Source organism: Capsicum annuum, chromosome 9 (genome assembly GCF_002878395.1).
Source record: "Capsicum annuum cultivar UCD-10X-F1 chromosome 9, UCD10Xv1.1, whole genome shotgun sequence".
NCBI lineage: Eukaryota > Viridiplantae > Streptophyta > Magnoliopsida > Solanales > Solanaceae > Capsicum > Capsicum annuum.
The window spans coordinates 34,898,208-34,925,286 of NC_061119.1; the positions used below are offsets into that span (position 1 = coordinate 34,898,208).

The 27,079-nt window shown below is 30.9% G+C and overlaps 1 protein-coding gene across 1 annotated transcript in view; it reads right to left on the minus strand.

Annotated features, from left to right (window-relative positions):
* Positions 1-445: 445 nt before the first annotated feature.
* The window catches only part of LOC107841555 (tropinone reductase homolog), a 45,545-nt gene continuing 18,911 nt past the window's right edge, over positions 446-27,079 (minus strand). The window contains exons 3-5 of the mRNA XM_047396220.1: positions 2,421-2,637; positions 1,817-1,929; positions 446-829 (exon numbers count right to left, since the gene is read on the minus strand). Of these exons, the coding sequence (XP_047252176.1) occupies positions 647-829; positions 1,817-1,929; positions 2,421-2,637 (513 nt within the window). The 3' untranslated portion in view covers positions 446-646. The remainder of the gene's footprint in view (positions 830-1,816; positions 1,930-2,420; positions 2,638-27,079) is intronic.

Consider the following 27,079-nt stretch of genomic DNA (forward strand, 5'->3'; position numbering starts at 1 on the left):
AAATTTTATTTATGAAATTATATTCAATAAATTATTGTTACATTAAAATACTAGCCCTGGAATTATAGGATAATAGAAGTTTTGCATTTCTAGAGGTAACCACATCATCGGACAAAAATATGGACTTATACCTCATGCATCAGTGCTTACGTCTCAGATCGATCACTATATCAAACCGAATCCACACTACTGAAGTGAAAGTGTAAACAATTGACCAACCGAGCTGCATCTCACTATATATATGATTCATTATATAATATAATAAGAGTATTATTTTAAAACTTTGGGAGGTTAACTTTCTTGAGCACGTTGCATGTCCTACTAATCAATATGGTGAAACAACCAAAGAAATAAATTATTTCATCCTTCTTCAACTATCAAAAATATAATATCATTCAATGACAGCAATTACCTCTCAAAAACTTTCAAAAACTATGATCAATTATTTTATCATCGAACTATAAACGTATCCACTCACGTACAATCAAGAGTTTAAATGTTAGCTAAGTGTGAAAATAATTTGTTGAAATTAGGTGACACATTAAGATTCAAATTCAGGACTTCTGATCCTTTGCCATGTTAAATTGTCAACCAAATATTGACCGTTAAATCGATGACTTTTTTTTATTCTATGTGATGACAATGATTAAGAAGATCCATTAATAGTTATTCCTCCATCAACACACATAACTTGTCCAGTGATAGATGAAGCACATGGAAAGCAAAGGAAGGAAACCATTGCTGAACTTCTTTTGGCTCTCCAGGACGACCACCAACAGGAGTCCCGACTCACTAATTTGTTGATACTTTCTTTCTCGTCTGGATCTTGCTGCAACAAATCAGAAACAAAGTGAGTAAGACTTCATTTCGTTAAAGTTAAAAGACGTTTGAATTGAATATTCAGATGTGCTTTATGATTTAAACGCTTGAATCATGCATGCATATATGAAAATGTCGAATGCACATATGAATATTAAATTATTATTTTAAGATACGAATACTAAATAGTTAAGACAGTTTCTTTTTTAAGAATCTGAATAGATCTTGTCTTTATTTAAAAATAAATAAATTTAAAATTTAATAAAATACTAGATAAATCTAAAATTATATCTTAACAAAATACCTTTACAAAATTATATGGTGGTTGGTGATGTAAAACTAGCATTGTGGTTGTGCGTACCAGTTGGAAATTACTGCTGTTGGTTAGTGGTGGTATTGTGGATAGTAGCTAGTGGTGATGATGATAGACAATAGTGGTTGATAGTGGTAGTTAGTGGTAGTAAATTTAGTGATAGCTAACGGTGATGATGAATGAGATGGTGATGGTTAGTAATAACTGATGGCTATTATGGGAGCAATAGTTGATGATGATTATAAATGATAGCTAGTGATCGATGGTGATATTATAGTGATTGATACCGATGGTGGCGAAGATGTTTGTTGTGGGTTTGGTGGCCGATGGTGGTGGATAATGGTGGGTGCATGTTAATAGTTGATAAGGGTGATTGGAGTGAATGGTTGATGTAATTTTTGTATAAATTATAGACATTTAAGTGGTTGTAACAAAAATAAAACAAACTTACTAACGGTTAAAGTTTGAATAATTAAAATTCTCAAGTAAAAATAAATAGAATTAATGACTAAGATATCTTTATTAAATGCAAGCAAATAGGCTTATCATATATATTACACAACGATTAACGTGAGACAAGACAAAATCTTTAGGTGATGAGCAGTTTCTGTTGACCATAGAATGTGGAAATATGACACCTTTTAAATACTCCCAAAGTAAACAACTAAATGAAACTAAACTTACACAAGCAGCTTCAATGAGAGAGGTTTTGATTACCCATGCTGCAACTGCATTAACTCGAATATTGTCCTTAGCCCATTCACATGCCAAACTCCTTGTCAATTGGTTCATTGCCCCTTAATTTACAAAAAATGGAAAAGAGATTAATCAAACAAGATTATTAGGTGCACTTTGTCCATATTTTATTGTGAAAATTGAGAAAATAGTTTTTATTTTTTAGTGAAAATTGATATTTGAAGACTGGAGTTGTGTTTGCCGGTCATGAAGCAAATTAGAGTTGTTTTTGAATTTTTGTAAGTAATTTGGAGTGAAAAAATAGAGACGGTTTTTGAAATTTCTAAAAATTTCCAAAATTCAACTTTCAAAATTTACAAAATTGTATGGCCAAATTTATTTTTTGGAGTTTAACTCTTAAAAAGAAAGTAAAACAATTTGATGACTAAATGCCACCTTAGTATGTCAAGAGGACAAAATTTGATGTTACGAATTCGAATTGTTGTCAAACTTGAAATTTTGTCAGTATGACGAGCAATAAAAAATTCAAGACGACTTATCTTTAAGATCTTTCTCGGAAATAACCCAATTATATTATCTCAATCGTAACTACCTTTAGCTGCTGAATAGATGGAACATAAGGGCAAAAACACAATTCCGGCAACAGACGAAATGAAGACAATTCTTCCATTTCCTGAGGCCTTCAAGAAAGGATGTTCTAGTTGGGATAAATGGTAAGACGCCTCTAAATTTATGAACATCATGCTGTTGTAATCTTCATGAGTGAACTCTGTAGCTAAAATTGATATAACTACAGCAGAATTATTTATCTATCAATATTTGATTGAAAATGATAAATGGTTGTATTTGCAAGGCGTAACAGGCTGATCGTTGATAGGCAACAAAATCAAAGGATGGGAAACAATGTCATAACATTTGACTCCCATCCCCCTTTTATCTTTCATGCTCCTTCAGAAAACATTCAATCCAATGGAACTACACGTCTAGTTCCTTGTTTGTAATAAACTATTTACTGCTTTAAATAAATTCTCTCTTCAGCACAAAAAAAAAAAATATCACAGCAAAAGTGAAAGAATTTTTGTATTTTTTGGAATCGAGGGTCTATCAGACGTACCCTCTTTATTTCATAGAGATATGAATAAAATCTGTGTAAATTTTATCCCTCTGCAGATTTCACTTGTTGAATTACTCAGGATTTATTGATAGGGAAATGATGTTTGGCACAACCACTTTTGGCACAATTTGGCACAAAATCGCTTTTTTTTGGGGGGGGGGGGGGTGGGGGGGGGGGGGGGAAATGAGTAACTTCACACGGGTTTTGGAATTAACCTTGTAACTCCCTACTTTTTTTGCTACCCAATATATCCTTGAAAATACAAAATCACTCCTTGAAAATTTTTACCAAAACCACTTTGATTTTTCCAGATTTTCATCTTCTAAGTAAAGATAACATCTTGTTTCAAGTAAAATTCATTGCCCAGGGCATTTTACTTTCAGAATTTCAGACTCTTCATCTTCCATGCCTAATTCTAAATTCAATCCCAAATTTATACTCTTTCATACTAAACTTTTTCCTATTTGCTATCGTCTTTGTGTTCTTTTTTAGAGACTATTTTGTATTCATCCTATTATCTTTATTAATTTTTTTTTAGCTATGGCCAGTAAATTTTATGTTGTTTTTAAGGAGGAAAAATAAGACGTATACTACACTTGGGAAGAATGTACCAAGATGACCAGCGAAATTAGCGGAAGCATCCACAGAAATTTAAAACATATGAAGAACCTTTACAAGCTTTAGACGATTGGAATCTTGGAATGGATAGAGAGAAATTATCCGAGAAATTATTCTTTGAATCATCTCTCCATTCACTGTTTGATGAAAAAATATCGGATGAATCTTTTAGTGAATCATTCCATCATTCATCTTTTTGTGAAAAAAATAGAAATAAATGATGAACACATATATATGTTAATGTATTTTTCGCTAAAATTGTAGTAGATAAATTAGTTAAAGCTTAATTTGCCTACATCGATTTGTGTAATCTTTTGAATTGTTTTACTAATGAAGTGTTTTCTAATCATGATTTATTGGCTATTTTCACTGCAATTCTCTTTAGAGATCTTAAACTAAAATAATTGAACTATGTAAATTCATGTTTGAAAAACTTAGGTAATGTTTGAAAAACTTAGGTCATGTTTGAAAATACATACATTTCTCTTTTCAAGAGCTTCAATGAACAAGTAAATTAATAATTAAAATAAAAAAATCACGTCAAACAGACTCGAACTTGAGACGCAGAAATCCCAAAGTAAACGTGTAACCAATTTGCTGAAATCACATCATCTGACGTTGATCATAACTTTAGTTAATTTATTCTTCTTGTTCTGAAATACTAACATCTTCATCTTCCTCCATTTGATCAGGTATATTTACCTCCTCACCTACTTCAACAAGCAAGTTTGTAAAACGCTCATCATCATTTTTCAAAAACGAATTTGGGCAAAAATTATAACCACCATCTGAATCTTCACTATATTGAGTATTGTTTTGGACCAAGTTATCAGTTTCACTAATATGAAAAAATTCATCCAAAATTTTCTTTAATCGAATACTAAGAACCCTTGTATCCATTTTTTTTTTTAAATTATAGGAAAATAAGAAACAAAGAAAAATAGAAGAGACTAAAATCAGTAAAAGACAAGAAATGAATATCTTAAAAAATCAATAAAAGAGAAGAAACGAAGATGAACAGAGAAGAAATGAAGATGAATAGAGAGGCAATGAAAGTAAAATATATAAGAGAGAAGACATGAAGATGAATGACTCAAGATTTTGAAATATACAAATACAAATTCTTTGGCTCCTAAATCTAGTTGGACGAAATGAACTAGTTTGTTTTAGTCGGAAGCCTTAATGGGAAAAAAAAAAGTGATTAATGAGCCAAAGGGCATTGTGGACTTTACACTTAGGTTGTCAAATTGTGCTAAAAATGATTGTGCCCTTTGGCACTACCTGATACAAGTCAAATGGCCGTCTTAACTTTCAATGACATCATTTAAAGTCACTACGTGAAAAATCAAGTTTTGGTTGCATTGAGGGCATAAGATCATACTTGGAGGGGTCATCTTGAGCATGCTATTAAACAACTCCAAGTGTGAAAGATTACTATTAAATTTAGTAAAGTCAAATCTCACCTTTTTGAGTTTGAAAAGTTTAAAAAGACTACAAGACTTTTACTTTCCCCCCAAAACCAATTGTTATCCATTCCAAGTTGTGTGAATAGTGAAATTTCAAATTTGTGACTAAAATTTGTGCGGGACCAAGACCAATTGCATGCTGCCATGTCACCATTGCTACTGTACACGTCACTAATAAGCTCAAATTTGGAATTTTCTAGTTTTTAATTATTGATTATTGGTTTCATTACTTGGTTCTAGAACTAATTAACAAACTAGTAAACTCCTACTAGGTTGCCAATTAGTCCTTTGAATCCGTTTCTTTCGTGTATTCGTTATTTGTGTGTTTTTATCGTTTTTAATTCGTAGTAATTTCTTTGTTTCAAGTTCGTAAGTAAATTTTATTTTTGTGTCTTGAGTCGATCAAACAAGAATTCATTCCGGCCGCCAAGTAGAATTGACATCTTATTGACTACCGGAGTATAAACACCTTTCAATATTCGTCACTCCAATTGTGAAGATCACAAAAATGAGTGTCTACGAGTGTTGGTGAGGAGTTTTTACTACTAATCTTGTTTGTTCATTTTGTAGGTTTGTTTCTTTATTTGTTTTAGGTACAATTGCAATGGAACCCGAGGCTTTCACCTCTCAAACCATGGACAACAATGTCACCAATATCATTTTGACCTACCTTGACACTATTTTCTGAGACATGGATATGGTGAATGAAAGATTGGATTGTATGGTAGGTCCAAGGGAGCAAGTGGGCTGCCTGGACACACGTCAAGATGAAGACTATAGCTCATGTGAGCTACAAGGTAAAATAGCTAACTCTTATACTTTGGTGCGTGTGAATGATAATTGTGTGGCTAGTAGCCTATTAAGTATGAGTTGTAGCTTACTTACTTGTGAGTCTAATGATTATTTACCTCTTGTTGATGATGTACATGTTGTAAGTGTGGATACACTAGTTGATCCTATTGATGACAAAATTGACTTTTCTTGTAAGATCAATTTATATTCACCTAGTGTTGAAGCCAACATGTTGAACGAAAGTACATCGTCTAGTGTAATTGGTGTTGATCAACTTATGTGTGAAATTTGCCCACCACTTGAGGTTATGTGTGATGTACTTAATAGAACTCAAGTGAGTGACGTATTTAAAAATGTTAGTCAACAAAATGGGAGTGAACCCGAGAGCTATTCTTGGGATAATCTTATACTTGAAATCTCTTTGAAACTTGATATTGATCTTTTAGAGAGTAATGAACGTGTTTGTTCCAAATCTGCCCGTAAAATAGATCATGATCTCTTTAGGTATAATCTCTTATTGAAGATGATATAAATACTTTTAATAGACCTAGTAGTGAAAATGATGGTATAATTTGCCTTGGAAGCTATAGCCGATATGCTAACCCACTATGGTGTCAACATTCCTCCTAAAGATAAAAATCTCTTCTTAAAAGATGAGAGTACTCTTAAGGGTAAGGGATGTGTGGTCTCGAAAACTACTTCTCCTTCTACTTTGTGTGACCTTATTGTTGAGAGTATTCGTGATAATGATTGGGAAACTAGTTGTGAGTACACACATAAGGGCACCTTAGTAGAAGTCGACTTGAGTGATACCTTTCTCTACTCTCAATTTGCTTTGGATGATATGTATGCTATTGTAGAGAGTATGTCATTTAGTTTGGGTGGAGACCACGAAAAAAGAAAGTATTGTCTAGACCCGTGTCTATGGCCACTCTTCCCGTTTGACCCCGATGCCAAATGTAGAAATAGTGATGTTGGTGCATCCAACTTGTTGCTTGGTCTACATGACAAGCAAAGTGTTACTCTTGGTGAATCCGATAACCAAATCCTTTGAACATCGTTCATTGAGTTTTTAATATTTCATTCAAAGGATCCTAGGTTTTACTTCAAGTATGTGCCGCCTTGGCGTGATGACGTTTATTATTGTGCTAACCCTAGACCTCATGCCATGAGGCTGTTGTGCTTGTTTGTCCTTTCTCTAGTTTTGCAAGGTACGAATTCGAGGTCAAATTCTTTTCAAGAAGGAGAGGATGATACAAGTCAAATGGTCGCCTTAGCTTTCAATGACTTCATTCAAAGTCACTACGTGAAGAATCAAGCTTTGGTCGCATAAAAGGCATAGGATCATACTTGGAGGGGTCATCTTAAGCATGCTATTAAACAAATTCGAGTGTGGAAGATTGCTTGGAGCCTTGATGACTTGAGGACTCTCGGGTTTGGGCCATACTTGGTGGTTTACGGCTTTGGTTCCCTTTATTAAGGGCATTTTGGTCACTTAGCCTTGAGGGCATTTTGGTCATTTAGACTTGTCTAAATGACACTCCATGGCCACCCCACCTCATTAAGGGCATTGGAGTCATTTTATCTTTCTTTTGTAATATACTATATATAGTCTCTTTTAGGTCTTTTCTCATTAGTTTTGAATGATGAATGTATGAAACACTTGAAAATCCTCTCTTGAGAGTAGACCACCTTATGTAGTCTTAGTTAGCGCTTGAAAAAGTCATCCTTAGTATAGGGCTTGGAAAAGTCAATATTGACCTTTGCTTGGAAACGGTGGATCTTGAGGTGAGTTGATTCCCTTAGCGGTCACCGTAAGAGTGTGGTTTTGATTATTACATTCATTAGGGGTTAGTGTTGAAATACACTTGGTTCTTAATCTTGTAATAATTTTGGTCTCACTATCTATCTTTATTTTCTATGCAATTTTTCTTGGGTTTGTGTTGAATCCGTGTCTTGTTTCATCTTGTGTCATTGTTATCATCTTCATCTCCTTTGTTTAGTTATAGTTTCGGTTTCTAGCTTTGTTTTCCGTATCACTACCCTATTGATATTGTAATTACAAGTACCTAAAATTAAAGATAATAGACTACTATAACAAGTTAAAATACATAAATAGTTGAGTATATTTTTCACTATCCCCTCTCAATATAAATATATAATTTCTTTCAATTAGATGCAATGAAACATTAAAAAAATAACCTACCAAACTATAATATTTATATAACAAAAAAATAAGTCAAATTAGCATGTAATGGAAGAGAGCGTAAAATTATAAGTATGCATCGCAAAATTTTGTTTCTTTTTATGATCTCAAACATTTCATAGAGTTTGATAAAATTGTTGAAATTCTCCACTTTTAATTAGTTTTAAGCCTCAAAATCATTTAGTTGCGCGAGTTGTTCTTCAAATAGACTGATCTTTTATTTTCACCCTTGAAATAAGCTAATCTTTAATTTTTGCTTTTATATATTAAACTTAGCGGAGCATAAAGTCTTCAAGGATGTAGAGCATAACTTATATTTGCGTGAGAGATGCAAAAGTAAACCAGCACAAATACGGACAAAAGTCGAAATGGCCCCCTTACACGAGAAGATTTGGTATTTTAGACACCCTTAAAATTTAATTTAAAAAATATTATTTTCTTTTTTGATTTATTTTTTAAGGTTTTGGGAGAGAAAATAAAAAAGGTGTAGGGCACATGTCAATTTGTAAAGTCTAAAAAGTTGTTGTCAACCCTTAAGTCCTTTTCAAATATTTTTCACTTTCACTTTGTTTAAAGGGTGAAAATCATTTTCGCCCCTAACTTTGATTAAAAAATCAAACTCTTCCCTCAGCATTGAATAATAATCATACTCCCCCTTTATCCCATTCAATGTCCATTGTGTCCTTGTAATTTTAATCTTATATTTATGTAATATCTTTTTATATTATATGGGGTGAAATTCATTTTCACCCCCCAACTTTGATTAAAAAATCAAACTCTCCCCTCAACATTAAACAATAATCATACTCCCCATTTATCCTATGCAATATCCATTTTGTCCTTGTAATTTTAATCTTATATTTATGTAATATCTTTTTATATTATATGTAATGAATATTTTTTTAACTTGGATATTTGTAGCATTTTATTTAAGTTTATTAACTTTATAAGCAAATTAATACTTTTTATAAATTTATTACAAAATTCAATGTTATTTTTTAAGATCGTTATTTTAGTATTATATGTATTAAAGAGTTGTTTGGTGTGAGGTATAATTATAATAATTAAGAGATAAAGTTCATGATTATTTATCATCCGTTTAATTAGATGTATTAGGTAGTCTCAAAATTATTTGTCGCACCATTTATACCACAGTGATGAGATAAGTTATCATATATACATGTTAGTACAACTTATTTTGTAATAACTAATCCCGGAATAACTTATTTCCAAATAACCCACCCATAAGTGTGTATATATACACATGTATGTACATGCATTTGCGTATATTTTAGTGTTTTATCACTCTTTTACTAAATTCGTTTCGTATTACTTAACTTTTTGTTGATATAACATAATCCTTAAGAAAATTTTACTTAGAGGTATATTTTGCTAAATTAACCTTATTAATGATAATTTGAAACTTATACTGTTACTTAATATAGTTATTTAACACTAAAGAGTAGGAAAAAAACATAATACAATTCTCTTGATTTCACAAATTGAGCAGAGAAATTAAAACATCTATTTTTAGTATGAGGATCAAGTGATAAGAAACGATATTATCTATTGTCTATATCAGTAAATAAGTTATGATTGTCATTAATAGAGTATTACATATTTTATAATTTATATAAATAAATATAATCTTTAAAATTTTGACCTTATTTTTATTCGAGAAAAACATCTAGTTCCCCAATCTATGACCAAATTTTCTACGACACACGTCAACTTTACGGGGGTCCTATTACCCCTTAAACTAAATTTTAAAGTATTTTTATCAATTTTTTTAGCTAACGTGATACCTTTTGTCAATCATTTTAGATGGCGTGACACCTTTGATGTGAGCTCCATTTTATGTAATAAAGGTGCCATATTAGCACAAAAAAATGATAAAAATATGCTAAATTTGAGTTCAGGGGATAATAGGACCCCTGTGAAGTTGGAGTATATCGTAACAACTTTAACCATAGTTCGGGGTGGTACTAGAGGCTTATCTCTTTTATTTATTGTTTGTATTTTCTGCATTGAAATATGTTTATAAAATTAGTATTACTTATTATTTTCACTTGTAAAATAAATATTATAGTTTTGATTATTATTAATAAAACTAATTTTCTTATTATGCTAATTTACTTTATAAAGATCGTCATTAGCTTATATACTTAATTAGTATTTCTTACTTTTTTTCCTAGAAGATACTGTTTATATTTTTATGAAATTTTTTTTATATGAATAATGTTTATATTATTATGAAAATTTTGTTATTTGATTTTTTTTAAATGAAAATATGATGATTTTAAAGAAGTTAAAAAAAAATTGATGATAAAGGATAAAATAGAAATTTTAAAAAGTCAATTAGGATAAAGGGGAGTATGATTATTATTCAAAGTTGAGGGAGGAGTTTGATTTTTAAGACAAAATTGGGGAGGGAAAATGATTTTGACCCTTTCGTTAAAATACCCAATATTAATTTTCTGTCTTCTCTGTCCCTTCACCCTCTTCGTCTTTCCTGCTTTTCCTTTCCTAAAATTTTATTTTTGACTTTTGTCTTCTCTAAAGTTTAATGTTTTTTCATCTTCTAATTCAGGTAAGTTCTCTCCATCTCCGACTAATTTATGCTTCGTATTGATGGAGATTTTTTTTTTATTTTTTTATTTTTAATTTGTATCGATTCAGTTGATTTTAGCTGAAAAAATTAAAAAAAAAATAATAAATGGGGCTTGATTTTACTGAAAATTTGTACTTTTAAGTTGATATTTGTTTGATTCTTGATGAATATTTGATGGATTTTGATTATCGCTGCCGATTGCATGTCAATTTATTTTTTTTTGCAATTTTTATCGATTAGTGTGCCAAAAAATCTAAATTTTCTTTAAATTTTTCTTAAATGTAATACTCCCTCCGTTTAAAAAAGAATGACCTACTTTGACTTGACACAAAGTTTAAAAAATAAAGAAGACTTTTGAATCTTGTGGCTTTAAATTAAAGTTGTGTCAAATGTATCAAATCTTGTGTCAAATGACCTACTTTAACTATTAGGTCAATTCGATATTCTTTTTATATGATAGTTAATCTTGTTTTTTGTACGTAGATCATAAAAAATGGCTAAAGGTAATAAATCAAATCTGTAGAAGCTGAAAGGTCTAAAAAAAATAAAAAAAATGGATAGTCGATGACTTGAAGAATAGAAATTGTAGTGATGAAGATGTTCAAACTTCTGGTGGAGAGATGAGCAGGAGGAAACGGAAATTGAGGATAAAATAAATGAGAAGGCATTGCTCTTACCCCACTGTGCAAGGTTTATTTCGATCGAGAGGTACGAACTCGTCACTTTCATGGATGATGTTAGATTCTTTCCGACTAAGATGTTTGTTAGGTCTCGTTTGAAATTATTTTATGAATTCAAGCAAGTCGTGATTGATCAACACCTCAAGTTGAGGTTCAAGAATTCTCATTGTAGTTATTTATGGGACTTGTCAAAATATTTGAAGTTCAATGAACAGATTGTCCAGTGTAACCTTCTTCGTCGAGTTCAATAGGACAACATATTATATGAAATGTCATTCTGCATTAAAGATAGGCCAATTTATTTTAGCTTGAAGGAGTTCTTGCTGATCACGGGGTTAAACTGTGGGAGTTATCCCCGTAATTTAAAATATCTCAAAGTCGTGGAGAAGGGTGAAGCTTTTTTCAAAAAGATTGTGAAAATAAAGCTTGTTTGTGCAAAGAGATTGTTGAAGCTTATTAGAGGTACGAGGCTAGACAAAGAGGACAATTTCAAATGTTGCTTGGTTTGATTCGTGCACTTCATATTACTTGCATAAGATTTATCAAAAATCATAGACATGGACATCACCAAGATAGTGAATAACCTGAGCTTCTTTGAGAGATACCGTTGGGGTAAAAAGTCATTCATACTGACTCTAGACTATCTGAAGAACCAGATAGACTTCACCAAGCTGAAGAATACATATGTGAAGAAGAGAGCTTCATCAAACACGTTGTATGAATTCTCTTAGGTGTTCCTGGTATTGATTATAAACCATTGTATTAGTTTATTCTATATTGTCTGTTTTATCCCTTTTTGAATTTTATTTTAAAGAAAATGATTTTGACCCTTTTAAACTATTTCAAAAGATTCAAGAGAGTGTCAAAATAATTTTTTGACAAAATTTATAGAGTCGCCACTTAATTTTTTTATCGAGAATATCAAGAAAAACTTGAAGAGATTTCAAAGATTCAAAAACAGATTTTTTTTTTTTAAATTAGAGAAAACTGAGTAAGGGTTCAATTAATACCCTAAGAAAATTTTTACGACACTTAGGAGCGTCCATTTTAAAACAGCTCACCAAAAGATTATTTTTTGACTAACTTAAACCGAGTGACTAACTTTATAAAAGGGTTGATTTTTTAATAGTAAGATTATTTATCCACACATCTAAAAATGACATTTGTTTATTCAAACGAGAAATAGTCTACTTGAATTAGGGAAAAAGCTACAATAAATTCTACGTAATTCAATATTAATTTGAGAAAAAGTCAAAATATTTTGTTTAATTCGAGATTAATTTTTGAGAAAATATTACAATATATATATATATATATATATATATATATATATATATATAAAAGAAATATTTTAGTTAATGCATAATTAATCACGAAAAGTTAAACTTTTAGAAAAGAGTTAAAGAGCATGTTAATTGACAAATTTATACTTGATTCATAATTATTTCTAGAGAGATTATGAAATATTTAGTTAATTTTTTTTTTTTTAAAAAAAGAAGAAATCTATCTAAATTAGATTGCACATTTGAATTTAAAGGAGAAAGAAGTTGGTTTTTTATGAAAATGAGAATTATATAATTATTTATTATTATTATTGTCATCAAGATGGTCATTTTGTTATAAATTACACCTTTGAAAAATCTTAAGAAAGTATCATGTTGAAAATATTTTATCAATTATGAAAAAATAAATAGAATTTACGAAAGAATTAGTCTCTTGAATTTGAAGAAAATTATTTTTAACCCAAGTAGGCTATTAGTCATATGAACAAGACAAGTGTCATATTTAAACAAAGGACTTAACAATTTTTCTTCTAGAGAACAATCGAAAGAGCCACTTTAATAAATTAGGTGAGAAAATTTGTGAATCAACTATAGAAATCAAGGTAAATCAAAATAGCAACAACATGGAGAGGTTAATTAATTAAAGTTAGTGCTAATACAAAATAAACAAGCATATAAGTTGCAATTTATAGGAGAATTAAAAAAAAAATTAAAATTACACAAATACACAACTTATGTTTCCAATATTACAAAAAATCCCAACTCCCTAAACATATTACAAAAATCCCAACATATACACAGAATGTTATGTGTTATGTTATGTCTATTAATAGGGAGAGAGAATAAAATAATTAAAAAAGTGGAAGAGAGTGTAATTACTTCAAAAGGATTGGTATTTATATTATTTATACATAAAAAAAAGAAAAAATTTCAGAAATAGCAACTCTGTAGCCTTAATTATAACTTTTATAGCAACAGTTTCATAATTACGAAAAATAGCAAATTGTATTTTGTATTTAAGTAAAATATTGTTATATAAATACATATACAAATTTATATGTATTACTCATAAATACATATGCACAACTGAAAAATACTTATTCTTCTATACTATGAAGTGGATAAAATATTGCTACTTTTGCTGTAAGTTGCTATTTTGAAGAAGTGTTGCTATTTATTGTAATTGTAATTTTAAAGATGCTAGTTTCTGTAATTTTTTCTAAAAATTTTAGGTTGAATTTGGGCCCTTTTGGCCCATCAGTAGGCTGCCCAGCCCTTGGGTTTGTAATTTTATGGACTTTAAGTCCATTTTCCTACACGTATATCAGTTGTAAATCACATCTCTTCCGGACATATTTTTCTGTATATAGTATATCAGTGTATGAATATCCATATATTCGCTCCCCGCTCCACTGTGCATCATGTGTTAGCATATGCCAGCCACTTATGTCCTGTAAAGCCTGTATATCTGGCGTATACCAATGTACACCAGCCTTATTTCTTTATGCTTAGAGCCCATTCGAGCTATGTTGGGGCTTGACTCGATGAATTGTGGGCCAAGAAATGACGTTCGAAATGGACTCGGCATTACATGCATCGAAGCAAAAGAGATAGCGAATTAATATGTATTTAGTTCAACAAATAATAATGAAAGGAAAACATTCAGATGCAGGTGATTATTGATATATACTTTAAAGTAAGTTGAAACATATTACAAACGTATTGATTAGGTATGCAAAATTAGTGTTATCCTCTAAGTTGCTTGTTCATATAACAAGTTGCAGAAATATGATGCATGAAAATTGGTTTCAAAAATGTTGCATGTTCCTAAATTTATTTAGTATACGTTCTAGCATTCATTACATAATAGAATAAGTGAATTTGAAAAAACTTTACATATTAATTTGATACATTAAATAATTTTTTTTTTTTTTGAGGGCTCAATATAAAGAGTAACACAAAACATGATTTAGGATTCACATGCTTTAATCAAATGCAACCATAACAAGATGCCTTTTGCCAATTACTTTATTTTTGTCAAAGCAATACCATTGCAGTGAGCACACAATAAACAAAAACAAATTTGCGACTTTCAGAACAAGTAAGAGGGCAACACACTGAACGGACATAAGCAAACGCCTCCATACTTAAAATTCTTCATTCAATACAAAGAAAAGCGCAATAACGAATGAAGTAATTAGACCATGCCCCATGCTTATATCAAAAGAAAGTGTTTTGGACGTAGTTCATTTACATTCTTTATTCGTACAACCATGGTCATAATATACCCAAAGGGGTGCGACATAAGCGTGTAAATCTAGAAAAAAAAATAAGCAAGAAAAGAGCCAAGTTTTAGTTGCCGGGAACAAGCCATTGCCTCAAAAGAACCAAGGTGCTAATCCTAACGAAGTCATCCTAATTTCATCACACTTCAATGGGGGTAAAGGAAGACGGCTCTACCAGGTTATCCAAAAGCGAATCAAGTTGCCGCCTTAGGAAGATCAATCAAACAAAGGGGATGAAATTTATTATTATAGGGAAATTATTTCATGGCTACTGTCTAAATTCTGAACTTTGAGCAGAACCAAAAAATAAAAAAAGTAATCTCTGAAGATAGAAATTAATTTTCTTCCCGAATGGTGAGTCCTAGCCTGAATATGCTGAAAGCATCTCTTTTTTCGGCCATAAATGGTTGTACCGAGAGGGTAAGATGGTAAAACGGAGGGGGAACGCCTAGTTTGACTTGTTTGATGCTATTGTTGTTATTAAACGCTGTTATCCATTGATGTTGAAGGCTGCTATTGAGTCGGTTGTTGTCGTTGAACGTTAACAGTAACGTTAACAGCTGTTTTCGCTGTTTATTTTGAAGTTGTCGGTGGTTGTACGCGTTTGTTTGCTCTTGGAGCTGTTGTCGATAATATTGGCTGGTGTGGTTGAAGCTGTTGTTATCGTATGGTATTGTTGAGATAGTACGCCGTTTGGCGTTGTTGATGATAACGTTGTTGATGTTGTTAGCCTGTCGATGATGTCAACATAGGAGAAAAAGAAGATTGGGCCGGGTAGGGTCGCTGGATTGTTGGCCATGTCTGGCTGATTTAGGTGTTATTGTAGTTGGACTGGTAGTCAACTTTATTTAAATGTTAACCAAATTGAATATCAATTAACTAATTGCATTGCAAGTCAATTAGATTTCAATTATGGTCAAATTTAATAAGTCAACTAAATTAAATCAAGGCTTGAAACCAATTAACGACTGATTCAATCTCAAATTTCTCAATTAAATAAAATCAAACACATATTTCTCCAAATAAATTATTTTTGGAATAAATTATTATTAAATCAATATTTTAACCATTTGAATTAATTTCCAAGATAAGCCTTGATTAAAATATGATGTCTTGTAAAATAAATATTTAAGTAGCAAAATTATATAATTTCGTATGATTGAATACAAAAATATATAATTGCTACTTAAAGTGATAAAATTATCTAGATAAATATTTTTAAAAAAAATTATCCAAGTAAAATAAATATTATAATTTTATTTAAAATGAAGAAACTCAAAATTAAACTTGATCAAGGAGGACAAAAATTAGGTGTCAATACTGTCATTTATTTATGGTATCTATTGTATATTGACTGATTTATATATATATATTTTATCATAAATTTGAATATACAAAGTCTTTTTCGAGTTTAACTGAAAAAAATAGTAAATCAATAGAAGACCTGCTGTTCATTTCCTGATTGCTCTGATGGCACACCTTCAAAGCTGATAAACTGATCAAAGCTGATCCATATTTGAATAGATGGATCACAAAGTATAAAATTATCTTTTTTATTATCCTTTTAATAATAACGTGTTTCTTAATAATTACATTTGCCTATTTATCTCTAGAGAGTGAACCCGTATCTTATCTCCACTGTCCGTGAAATGAAACAGTAATATATGATAAAATTTAAAGCATTCACAAATGACGTAAATGACACATTCATCGATGGAAAAGACACATTTTCATGGTGTGACTGTCAACACATCATCGATGAACGATGAGAATGGATATAATGACCAAATTTTAGGTAAAGATCATGTATCAAGACATGTCACTTATGATGGACATGCAAATTGATAACGGTAAAAAAAATCGATAGTCAATAAATCTGAAAGAGTGCTTGTTTAGGATGGAGGAGATGATAAAGGATATTGTTGATTTTGTAAAAGAAGAGAAACTAGGAAGATCCAAAAAGGAGGAGGAGGAGGAGCAGCACCAGCAGAAGCAGCAGCAGCAGAAGAAGAAGAAGAAGAAGAAGAAGAAGAAGAAGAAGATCAAGGTAATATCTTCTCTGTTTATTATAGAAGTTGCATATTTTAAATAATCAATGTTTATAATAATAGAATTTATGTTATGCTTTACTGAAAGATAATATAGTTTATTATAAATTCTAAATACTTAAAAATACAGGTGTATAGGTCTCAAGTTAACATTCATTGATAAGGGTTGTCCGTGATAGTAACAACATTAAAGAAGTCCTCCTTAAGGTTGAAGCTTTGGAACACGCACCGATCAATGCTAATGAGGTGATAATATTCGATGAACTAACTATTGTAGAGAAGGATAAGCAGGACGAAGAAGGAAAAAACTAAGATAGTTGTTTGTGAAAAAGAAAATAAAGAAAATGATGGAGAGCTAAAAAGCAGGAGAGGAAGAATGAGGAGGGAAGAAAGCACCAGGAGATGAAGTAGAAAAAGAAAAAGATGAAAAGAAGACACCAACAATAGAAGAAGAGAAAAAAAAAAGAATAATAAGAAGAAAAAATCAAGGCAACAATAGAAGGAGAAGAAGATAAAAAAAAGAACAAGAAGAAGGAAAAAAAAAATTAAAATATGAAAATGAGAAAGAAGATAAAAAAAAAGAATGCATAAGAAGAAAAAGTAATTGTGGAAGAGGAAAAAAATGCAATAGTGGATATAGATGAAGTTCTTAAAGAAATTGTTTATGACATCAACAACATTCATGTGGAATATAAGACAATTGAGGAATCACAAAATAATTTATAATTTTTATTTGGAGTGATGTTTATTTAATTGATCGTTGAGATAATTTTTTTATTTGATGTTTTGTTTATGAGGTTATGTTTGGAATAATGAAGTTTAGAAAATGGTGGAGACTAGTTATTTAAGTTTTTTTTAGCTCTGAATAAGTAGAGATGAATAATTTTCTTTTTGAAACTACTTTATGATATTGTTAAAATTTTGTGGTATGATTATTATAAATGTTTTATAATTTGTATAATCAATGTCAATATTTTTAGATAGTTGCCATCGTTGATTAAAGAATTTGAATAAAAGATAAAGCATATATAATACAAGTGTTGAGTATTCGATGAATAAAAGGTAAAGCATATATAATATAAGTCAAAAGTAGTCGATTGATAAAAGGCATGCATAATACATTTAATTACAATACACCCTCATTACACCTTTTCAAAAAATTAATACTAATAGTAAATCACATACCAAAATTTTACGCCCTTCTCTTTTCTCCAGCCACAACCAACCGTGCTTAATTTGATCTTTCTCTATTTCGATGTCTTTCAACAGTCCTTTTAAGTGATAAATCTTATGCTTCGATTCTCTATATAATGTTATAAGAAGATTATATTCCTCAGATTCTCTAAATCTTTTCCAAATTTCAAACTTTGTGGCGCCTTGAAATTTTGATTCCTTGAATTCGAAAGGAATCCACTTAAAATAAGAGCACAAACCATTATTCTAAAATAACGACAATAAATTAGTAAATTTTGTTATGTAGTGCACGTAAAAAAAATTATTAAAAAAATACACTTTTCAACTATACAGTTGTAGAATTTTCGACTTGAGTTTTTATTGATTCGTGATGCCTTAAAAATGGCGAAATTACTGCAGTGACAAAGATAAGCATTTTTAGATGTTTGAGATAATAGAGACATTGCTTTTGTAAAAACAAAATGAGAAAGAGATGAATAAGGGAACATAGATGAATAAAGAGATGAATAAAGGAACATAGATGAATTCAAAGTGGTCCCATTCATTTATATAGTAGGGCTAGAAAAAATGTGACTGTTGGAGATTGTACTTTTTGACAACTGGGGAATGATCAGACCGTTGAGGAGTGATCACAGACAATACAAATGGTTTCTTATTTACAGCAAATGTGGTGTAAAGTATGTTTATATTGTCTATAATCGATCGCTGAAGTTTATTATAGACCCTCTTATTGTATGGCCTAAAAGGCTATAATTAAACAAGTTGCAATTGGGACTTTCTAAAATTGACAAAGTAAGAAAACACTCAATAAATACTAAATCATACAAATTTTTTATTGTATACTAATGTCATTGTTGATTTCGCAAAATGTAAAATTGGTTATAGATTTTTTGATTTGTTAATTACTAACCATCGGAAAAATCTATAATAGATGATTGAATTACGGACAAATTAAAATTATGACAAAAAAGAGAGATTAAATTAAATAAAATTAAAGTAGGTCAATTAACATCATCCAAACATTATAAAGATATTAAATACATCAATTGTGACACCATATCACTTTTAAACGTGATCAACTGATATTTAAGTCATGTTACAGTCCTAAATCACTAAGATAAAACTAAGAAGGGGAGAAATAAAATAAACATCTTTCAAACAATGCAAAATAACTAAATATCCTCACATGAGATTACACAAAAATTAAACACGTGATCTAACGAGTATAAGGAAGAGTGTGCTTGTGACTTGTGAGTGTTCATAGGACAAGTAATGTTTGAGAACAAGTAGTCCTTCTCAAAGCATACGTTTGTTTTGAGTAATTAGTTGTTACTATAATTTCTCTTCCTTATACTCATTTGATCGAGTGTCTAATTATTGTGTACTCTCATATAATGATGTTTAGTTATTTGACATTGCTTGGAAGATGTTTATTTATTTTATTTTATTTTTTTCCTTTCTAGTCCCATCTTATTTGTTACTAGACTCAATTGATCGACACTTGACCATTTATATAGTCTTGTATAGATGCATTCAATTAGGGGAGGACATTCAGTTTGTTTAATTTAGTTGTTTAATATCAGTTCGGTTATTCAATTTTTGGATTGACAAAAATAATAATCGTAAGCAAATCAAAATAAATTCGATTTGATTTGGTTTTTACAAATTCGATTTGATTATTTTAATTTTTTATTCTGATTTTGAACAATAAAGTAGTGAGCCTTCCTTTGTTATTTCTGGTTTTGAATGTTGTACATCTATGTCAATTCCTCATGAAATACCCAACAAACATGTCGATGATACATGCTTGTTGATGATACTGACATCTTAAGCAGCACAGGTGCTGCTTATTATATAAGACTTAAGAGAATATGAAAAATAGCAATACCACAAGAATATGAAAAGTTATTGCTGCTCCCAATGTTATCTATCAAATCATAGTACTACGAGTCTATGACTACAAATTCTAATATCGCCAAATAATACCACAAGACCTGAATTTAGGGACGTAAATCATAAAATTAGGATTACTTATTATATATCTATACTGAATATAATATATTATATATATATATAGAGAGAGAGAGAGAGAGATTATTTATATAATTTTGATTTTTCAGTTGAATCGAATTTTTTCTCAAGAAATCGAAAATCAAACCATTTAACCTAATTTATAAAATTTAAAATCCAAACCAATTCGAGAAATCAGAAAATCGAAACCAAAATTAAATTTTAATTTATTTTTTTTAATCTGAACCAAGATATGCCCAGCCCTACATACATTTATAGATAATATTTAGGTATAAAATAGATCATTGTGTCTATTTTAGACCCAAGATGTAATACATGCATGATATCTCCATAGGTCTAGCATCAATCATGTGATTCTATAGACAAGTACGATATGAATAAAAAGGGAATAAATAAAATAAAATTAGTAAACATCATCCAAGTAATATGAAACAACTAAATATCATCATATGGTAGTACATAATAATTGAACACTCGATTAAATGGGTATAAGGAAGATTAATGGTAGTAAACCAATTACTTATAACAAACGTATGATTTGAGAAGAACTACTTGTTCTCAAGCATTACTTGTCTTATGAACACATACAAATCAAAAGCATTACTCTTCCTTATACTTATTATATCACATGTTTAATTATTATATAATCTCATGTGATGATATTTAGTTGTTTTACATTGTTTGAACGATATTTATTTATTTTATTTTATTTTCCCCCTTTTTAATCCCATCTTAGTGATTTAAGACTATAGCATGCCTTAAATATCACTTGATCATGTTAAAAAAATGACATAATGTCACAATTGATGTATCTAAATAGCTTTATAATGTTTGGATGGTGTTAATTGACATACTTTAATTTTATTTAATTTTATTCCTCTTTGTTTAATCATAATTTTAACTTGTCGACATATTTAGTCAGTCTATTTAGATCTTTGGATGGTTAGTAATCGATAAATCAATAAATCTATAAGCAGTTTTGCATTTTACAAAAGCAACCATGACATCAATATATAATAAAAGATTTGCATAATTTAGTATTTCTTGAATATTTTCTTACTTTGTCAATTTTAGTCAAATGTTCAATTATTTAGCACTTTATTGAAAATATGGAGTGTAGGCCTAAAATAAATCCACAAGATTTATGGAACACCATAGGAATGATCTTGCATTGATCCATTTATATAAAACTTGAAAAGGGAGTTGAAACGAAATGAAACATCAATACAATACTAGAACACAATGTTTGAACAACACTGAAAGATTTTATATTAAACTTACAAGTTCATTGCTATTATATATATCTAGATAGGTACAAAATTAGCAAAAAAGGCAAAAAAGAAAGCTTTCATTTACAAAATCAAGCCACCATGAAAGCTTCCACAATGAACTTTAAGAAACAAAAAAACTAAACTACACTACGGGGATTTAAGGGGTGATGAGATCAATGGGGTTAACATGGAGTCTCCTTGCTATCATCCGAAGGAAGTGAGCCATTCGTCGGAACTCCATATCAAAACGACACTGATCAGTGGCAAAACCCTGAAAGAGGAAGTCCAAATCGCTCCTCATCCTAAGCAGATTTTGGTTGTAGCAAGGCTTTAAAAGAGGAAAACTCTAGAGGTGCTACACAAATAGGTTTCAAGTATGCAAGGAGGTATGATTCTTTCGAATATATGGACGAAGAGTAATCATACAGGCTATTACCATAATCGTCCCCATACTTCAATCGTAAGGATGCCATCATATTAGCGCATGAAAATTTCATTGAGTCATACTTCCTGTAAGAACATGACCTTTTTTATAGGTTGACTTTGGCGGAAGGACCACAACCAATGACAGTGAATTTGTTGATGCTTTCATTTATGCTGTTCGCATTTAAGGTATCGCCCTTGATCATATTTTTTTATCAATATATTCTCGACTTTGGGAATTAATGTATTTATTGAATTGCTCATCTCTGCATACATCTCCCTGAATATATCACCAAACCTATGATCAATTTCACACCCTTTTTTCGACTGAGGGTTCGAAGAGTATTTTTAATTAAAGTGATAGTTTTGAATATGGAGTAATTTAATTACAGATTCGTCACTTGGACTTGAGTTGTGGTGTTACAGGTCACCTTACTGAATTTCTAATTAAAATAAAATAATTCTTTATTGGTCTGCAAAAAAAGAAGACCGGGTAAGAAATTCTGTTGACCAAGGGAAAGATGTGAGGCACCCCGCGAGTTTCGTGGTTCAAGCACGATCACTTTTATCAACTTATACTTAGCTTTAACTACTTTTGATAAATTATGTTAAGGCCTAAATTCACTCATTTTTACTATACCAAGAATATCTGTCTATAACTCATATATTAAATAAATCGATGAAAGTTAATTTTAGAAAAATATTTCTCAAGGTGCATTATTGCATCCTTGAATTTTTTAAATATCTCAGAAAAATGCGTACGCCCATTTTTAATTGAGATGGATATTTTAAATGTGCCTAAACTTGGCTAGCGTTAAAGACGTTGGTTTGTCTCTTGTAAACTCATAACAATTTATCCATTCGAAATGCTACTTAATCTTAACAATAACCTTAAGTAATATTCATTTAGAGAGATCGATTAATTTAACAAATAAAATTATAAAACTTTATTAATTACAATGAATAAAAATAACGAAATAATAAAATAAATAAAAATACATAAAGCTACACCTATTATGCTAATCTTTAATATGATTCTTCAAATCTATTTTCTCTAAATTACTGTAGACCCAAACCACTACAAAACCGCTTAAACACGAAACTCTCAAAATTTGATCCGAATAGAAATCTACCAAAAGATAAGCGAGCAACTCGAAGCAAAATTTTCAAAAACTCAAAACCCATACATGATTTTCAGCGAAGCTTCGCCGGAATCGACCCAAACAGGCTGACCTCGGGATGATTTGGTTACTGGCGGTTGTGGTGCTGGCTTGTTGGATCTCTTGCCGGAGATAGTGAGAGTTGGGGATTCGCCGGCGGAAGGTTGTGGCTGCAGTATGGGGGTTTGCTGGAGGAGAGGGCAGCGTTGGAGGCGGTGGTTTGGTTTGACTATTTTGCCGGTGAGAGATTGTTCCACTGACGACAGTGGTGATTGTTAGCGTACGTTTCTCGAGGGAATTTTATCGAAAATGATAACAGGGATGATTGTGGAGTCTATCCAACGAGCTTCGCCATGACAGCGACTGATAATATTTTCCATTGGAGATTTCGTAGGTTTTTCGGTGATTTTCTCACCGGCAAAAACTACCAATTTCATTTTTATTCCATTTAACTATCGATTTTGCTCTCTGCTTCACCCTAGGTAGAGATATGAACTGCGTACACTTTACCTTCCCCAGACCCCACTAGGTGAAAATACACTGGGTATGTTGTTGTTGTTGTTGTTTCCCGATCTGCCATTGTTAAATACTAATATGCTACAAAGACAAATTAATTTTTTTTTTTGTGTGTGTATATATTTTTCCCCTGAGTTTTTTGTATGTCTATGTGTGGTTTGTGTATGAGAGTTGAGAGATGTGAGTGTGTGTTAAGCATGAAAGAAGAAAAATAAATAAAAAATGAAGAATTATGTCTCTATATGTGTGAATTTTTCTTTTTCTCTATTTTTCTTTCTGTTCCAAATTTTAACTTGACAGTATTAACACACAGTATTTTAATCCCCAATATATCTATGTTCAAACATATAAATATTCGGTAACTTAATCATATAATATATAATAACAAAAAATTCACGTAATCAATTAATCATACGGATTAAATAATGCATGAAACCACTGGAACATTTTTATTCATGCTTTTTCATAAATAAACTTGTAACATAAATGGTATAGGATCAAATAAGAACCTGTGATGATTTAAACTGAGTAATGAAGCGAGAAAACCGTCACCAAAACATTTAAATGGAACTCCAAACTTTAACTCTTGTCATCACTCTTTTCTTTTCTCTTTCTCTTTCTTTCTTCTACTGCTTCTCTTTGTTTTCTTCTCACTCTTTGTCTGATAATTTTTCTCTGTTTTTTTCCTCTCTGTCTGTTTGTAAATATACGTACCTTTTGGGGAGGTTGGGAAAGTTGTCCTTAAAAAGAGGACGTGGGGAGCAGTTAAGGAGAATTATCAGATAATAGAGAGAGGTTGGATAGTTTTAGGATTTTATTATTTTATTTTATTTTATTAAAATATTTATAAAATAAATAATAATAATAATAATAATAAAATAATATTACCTAATTAATTTTTATATTTAAGAAAATCCAATAAAAGTTTACAAATAGCCAAAAATAAACATAATTAAGGTAATATTAAAACTACTAGCTTATTTATTAAAATTAAAAGAGAAATATATATATATATATATATATATATTTAAAATTTTTTCGTATTATTTTAAAATAAAAATATCTAAAAATATAACTTTATTTATTTATTTATTTTCATCTAAAATTTATAAAAATGAAATAAGAGCACAAATAAATATTGGACAAAATATAAATATTTAATGCCGAAAAATAAGTTAAAACTCGGAAAGGGTAAAAAATCACGTGTCTACATTTTGCTCCTCTTTGTTTGAAATCTTAAAGAGTTTTCATACAAAGAACTAGACAAAGGGATGAGTTTTGACCCTCCGATTATTCAAAAGGTGAGGAAAAATAAAATACAAGAAAAGATGTGATTGAATCCTGGTTTTGGACCATCTACATATCCTGGGTTATAAGAGAATCAGGTCACGTGTAGTTCAAAGAGGTAAAATGGTGAGACAATGAGTTAGAGATCGAGTCAGGTCCTGTTGAGTTTTTGGTTCGTGATTTCTGCTGTTACATCCAAATGAAAAATAAAATTAAAAATGAAGATACAAGTGAAAGATCCTATCTCTGCACAACTTTTCTGAAATCTTGACTTGAATTTTCATGACTTCTCAAGTGGTGAGACAATATTTATTTTGAGTTAAACTTGGAAATGAAATATACCTTCATGTTGATTCTTGGCACTGAAAAGGAACTTGAAAATTGACTAATTTTTAAGACTTCTTTCTGATTTGAACTTTAAAATCTTCACCCTATTCTTCACGTGGGCTTTTGAACTTGCAACTGATAATCTTCACTCTATTCTTCACTTATGCTCCTGAACTTGTAATTGATAATCTTTACTCCATTCTCCAGGCGAGCTTCTGAACTTGTAATTGATAATCTTTACTCTATTCTCCAGGCGAGCTCCTGACTTGTTATTTTCTTCACCCTGTTCTTCTGGCGGGCTCTTGACTTGCTATTTCTATTTTTCCAAACATGTTTCTGAACTCAAAGTAAAAGGTGAACTAAGAAAGAAAAGTCCCATTATCCACGAGGGTCCTAAGCAAAAAGTAAAGTCCCATTATCCAGGAGGGTTCTGAGAAGAAAATAAAATCCTATTATTCAGGAGGGTCCTGACCAGAAAGTAAAGTCCTATTATTCAGGAGGGTCCTAAGCAGAAAGTAAAATCCCATTATCCAGGAGGTCCCTGAGAAGAAAATAAAGTACCATTATCCAGGAGGGCTCTAAGTTGAAAGTAAAGTCCCATTATCCAGGAGGGCCCTAAACAGAAAGTAGGTCCTATAAACACTAACAAAATTTTTTGCCCAGTTTGTACTAGAAAATTTTGTGAGTATCATCAGATCACAACTTTGAAAAATACAGTAAATAGGGTGAATCAAGGCCCTGATAAAGAAATACGTCTCTTTAGAGTAAAATTGATGACCAAAAATTAGGAAGTGTGTCTCCTAAGAGTTAATGTGGAGGATTCTAACCAGAAAGTGTGTCTTCTAGAAGTCAAGGCTCAAATTAGAATGTGTTTGTTTGAAAATGAAACTTGAATTACCCAGATAAAGAAGTGTGTCTCGTAGGGGTTAAATGAAATGAATCGATTAGAAAGGGCATCTTCTAGGATTGAAGGTTCAAGTTAGGAAGTGTGTCACCTAACATATGAAAACTTAAATTATCCAGAAAAGGAAGTGCATCTCCTAGGGGTTAAATGAAATGGCTCAACTAGAAAGTGCATCTTCTAAGAGTAAAGGTTCAAGTTAGGAAGTGTGTTACCTAACAAATGAAACCTAAAATACCCAGACAAGAAAGTGTGTCTCCTAGGGTTTAAATTGAATGACTCGACTAGAAAGTCCGTCTTCTAGAAGTGAAGATTCAAGTTACGAAGTGCGTCACCTAACATATGAAGACTAAAATACTCACTTCCTAGGGGTTAAATGGAAGAACTCAACTAGAAAGTGCTTCTTCTAAGAGTGAAGGTTCAAGTTAGGAAGTGCGTCACCTAACACATTAAACTTAAATTACCCAAACAAAGAAGTGTATCTCCTAGGGGTTAGATGGAATGACTTAACTAGAAAGTGCATCTTCTAGGAGTAAAGGTTCAAGTTAGGAAGTGCGACACTTAACAGATGAAGCTTAAATTATCCAACCTAGTAAGTGCATCTCCTAAGGGTTAAATGAAAGAACTCGACTAGAAAGTGCATCTTCTAGGAGTGAAAGTTCAAGTTAGAAAGTGCATCACCTAACAAATGAAACTTAAATCACCCAAACAAGGAAGTGCATCTCCTAGGGGTTAAATGGAATGAATCAACTAGAAATTGTGTTTTCTAGGAGTTAGGTTCAAGTTAGGAAATGTGTTAACTAACAAACAACACTTGAAATACCTAGACAAGGAAGTGCGTCTCCTTGGGGTTTAGAATGATGAGTTTTTATCATGATTGTGATTACTAAACCTACATAGCAATATTGCCTCTTGCATTTGTAGAAGTAAGGAATTGCACCTTTTGAAATTTAGGCTTTGAAGTCCATGATTTGAAGGTAACATATGTTTTTGTTTCATACAAAGAAAACTTGTTAATTTTAAAACACCGTGGTAGGT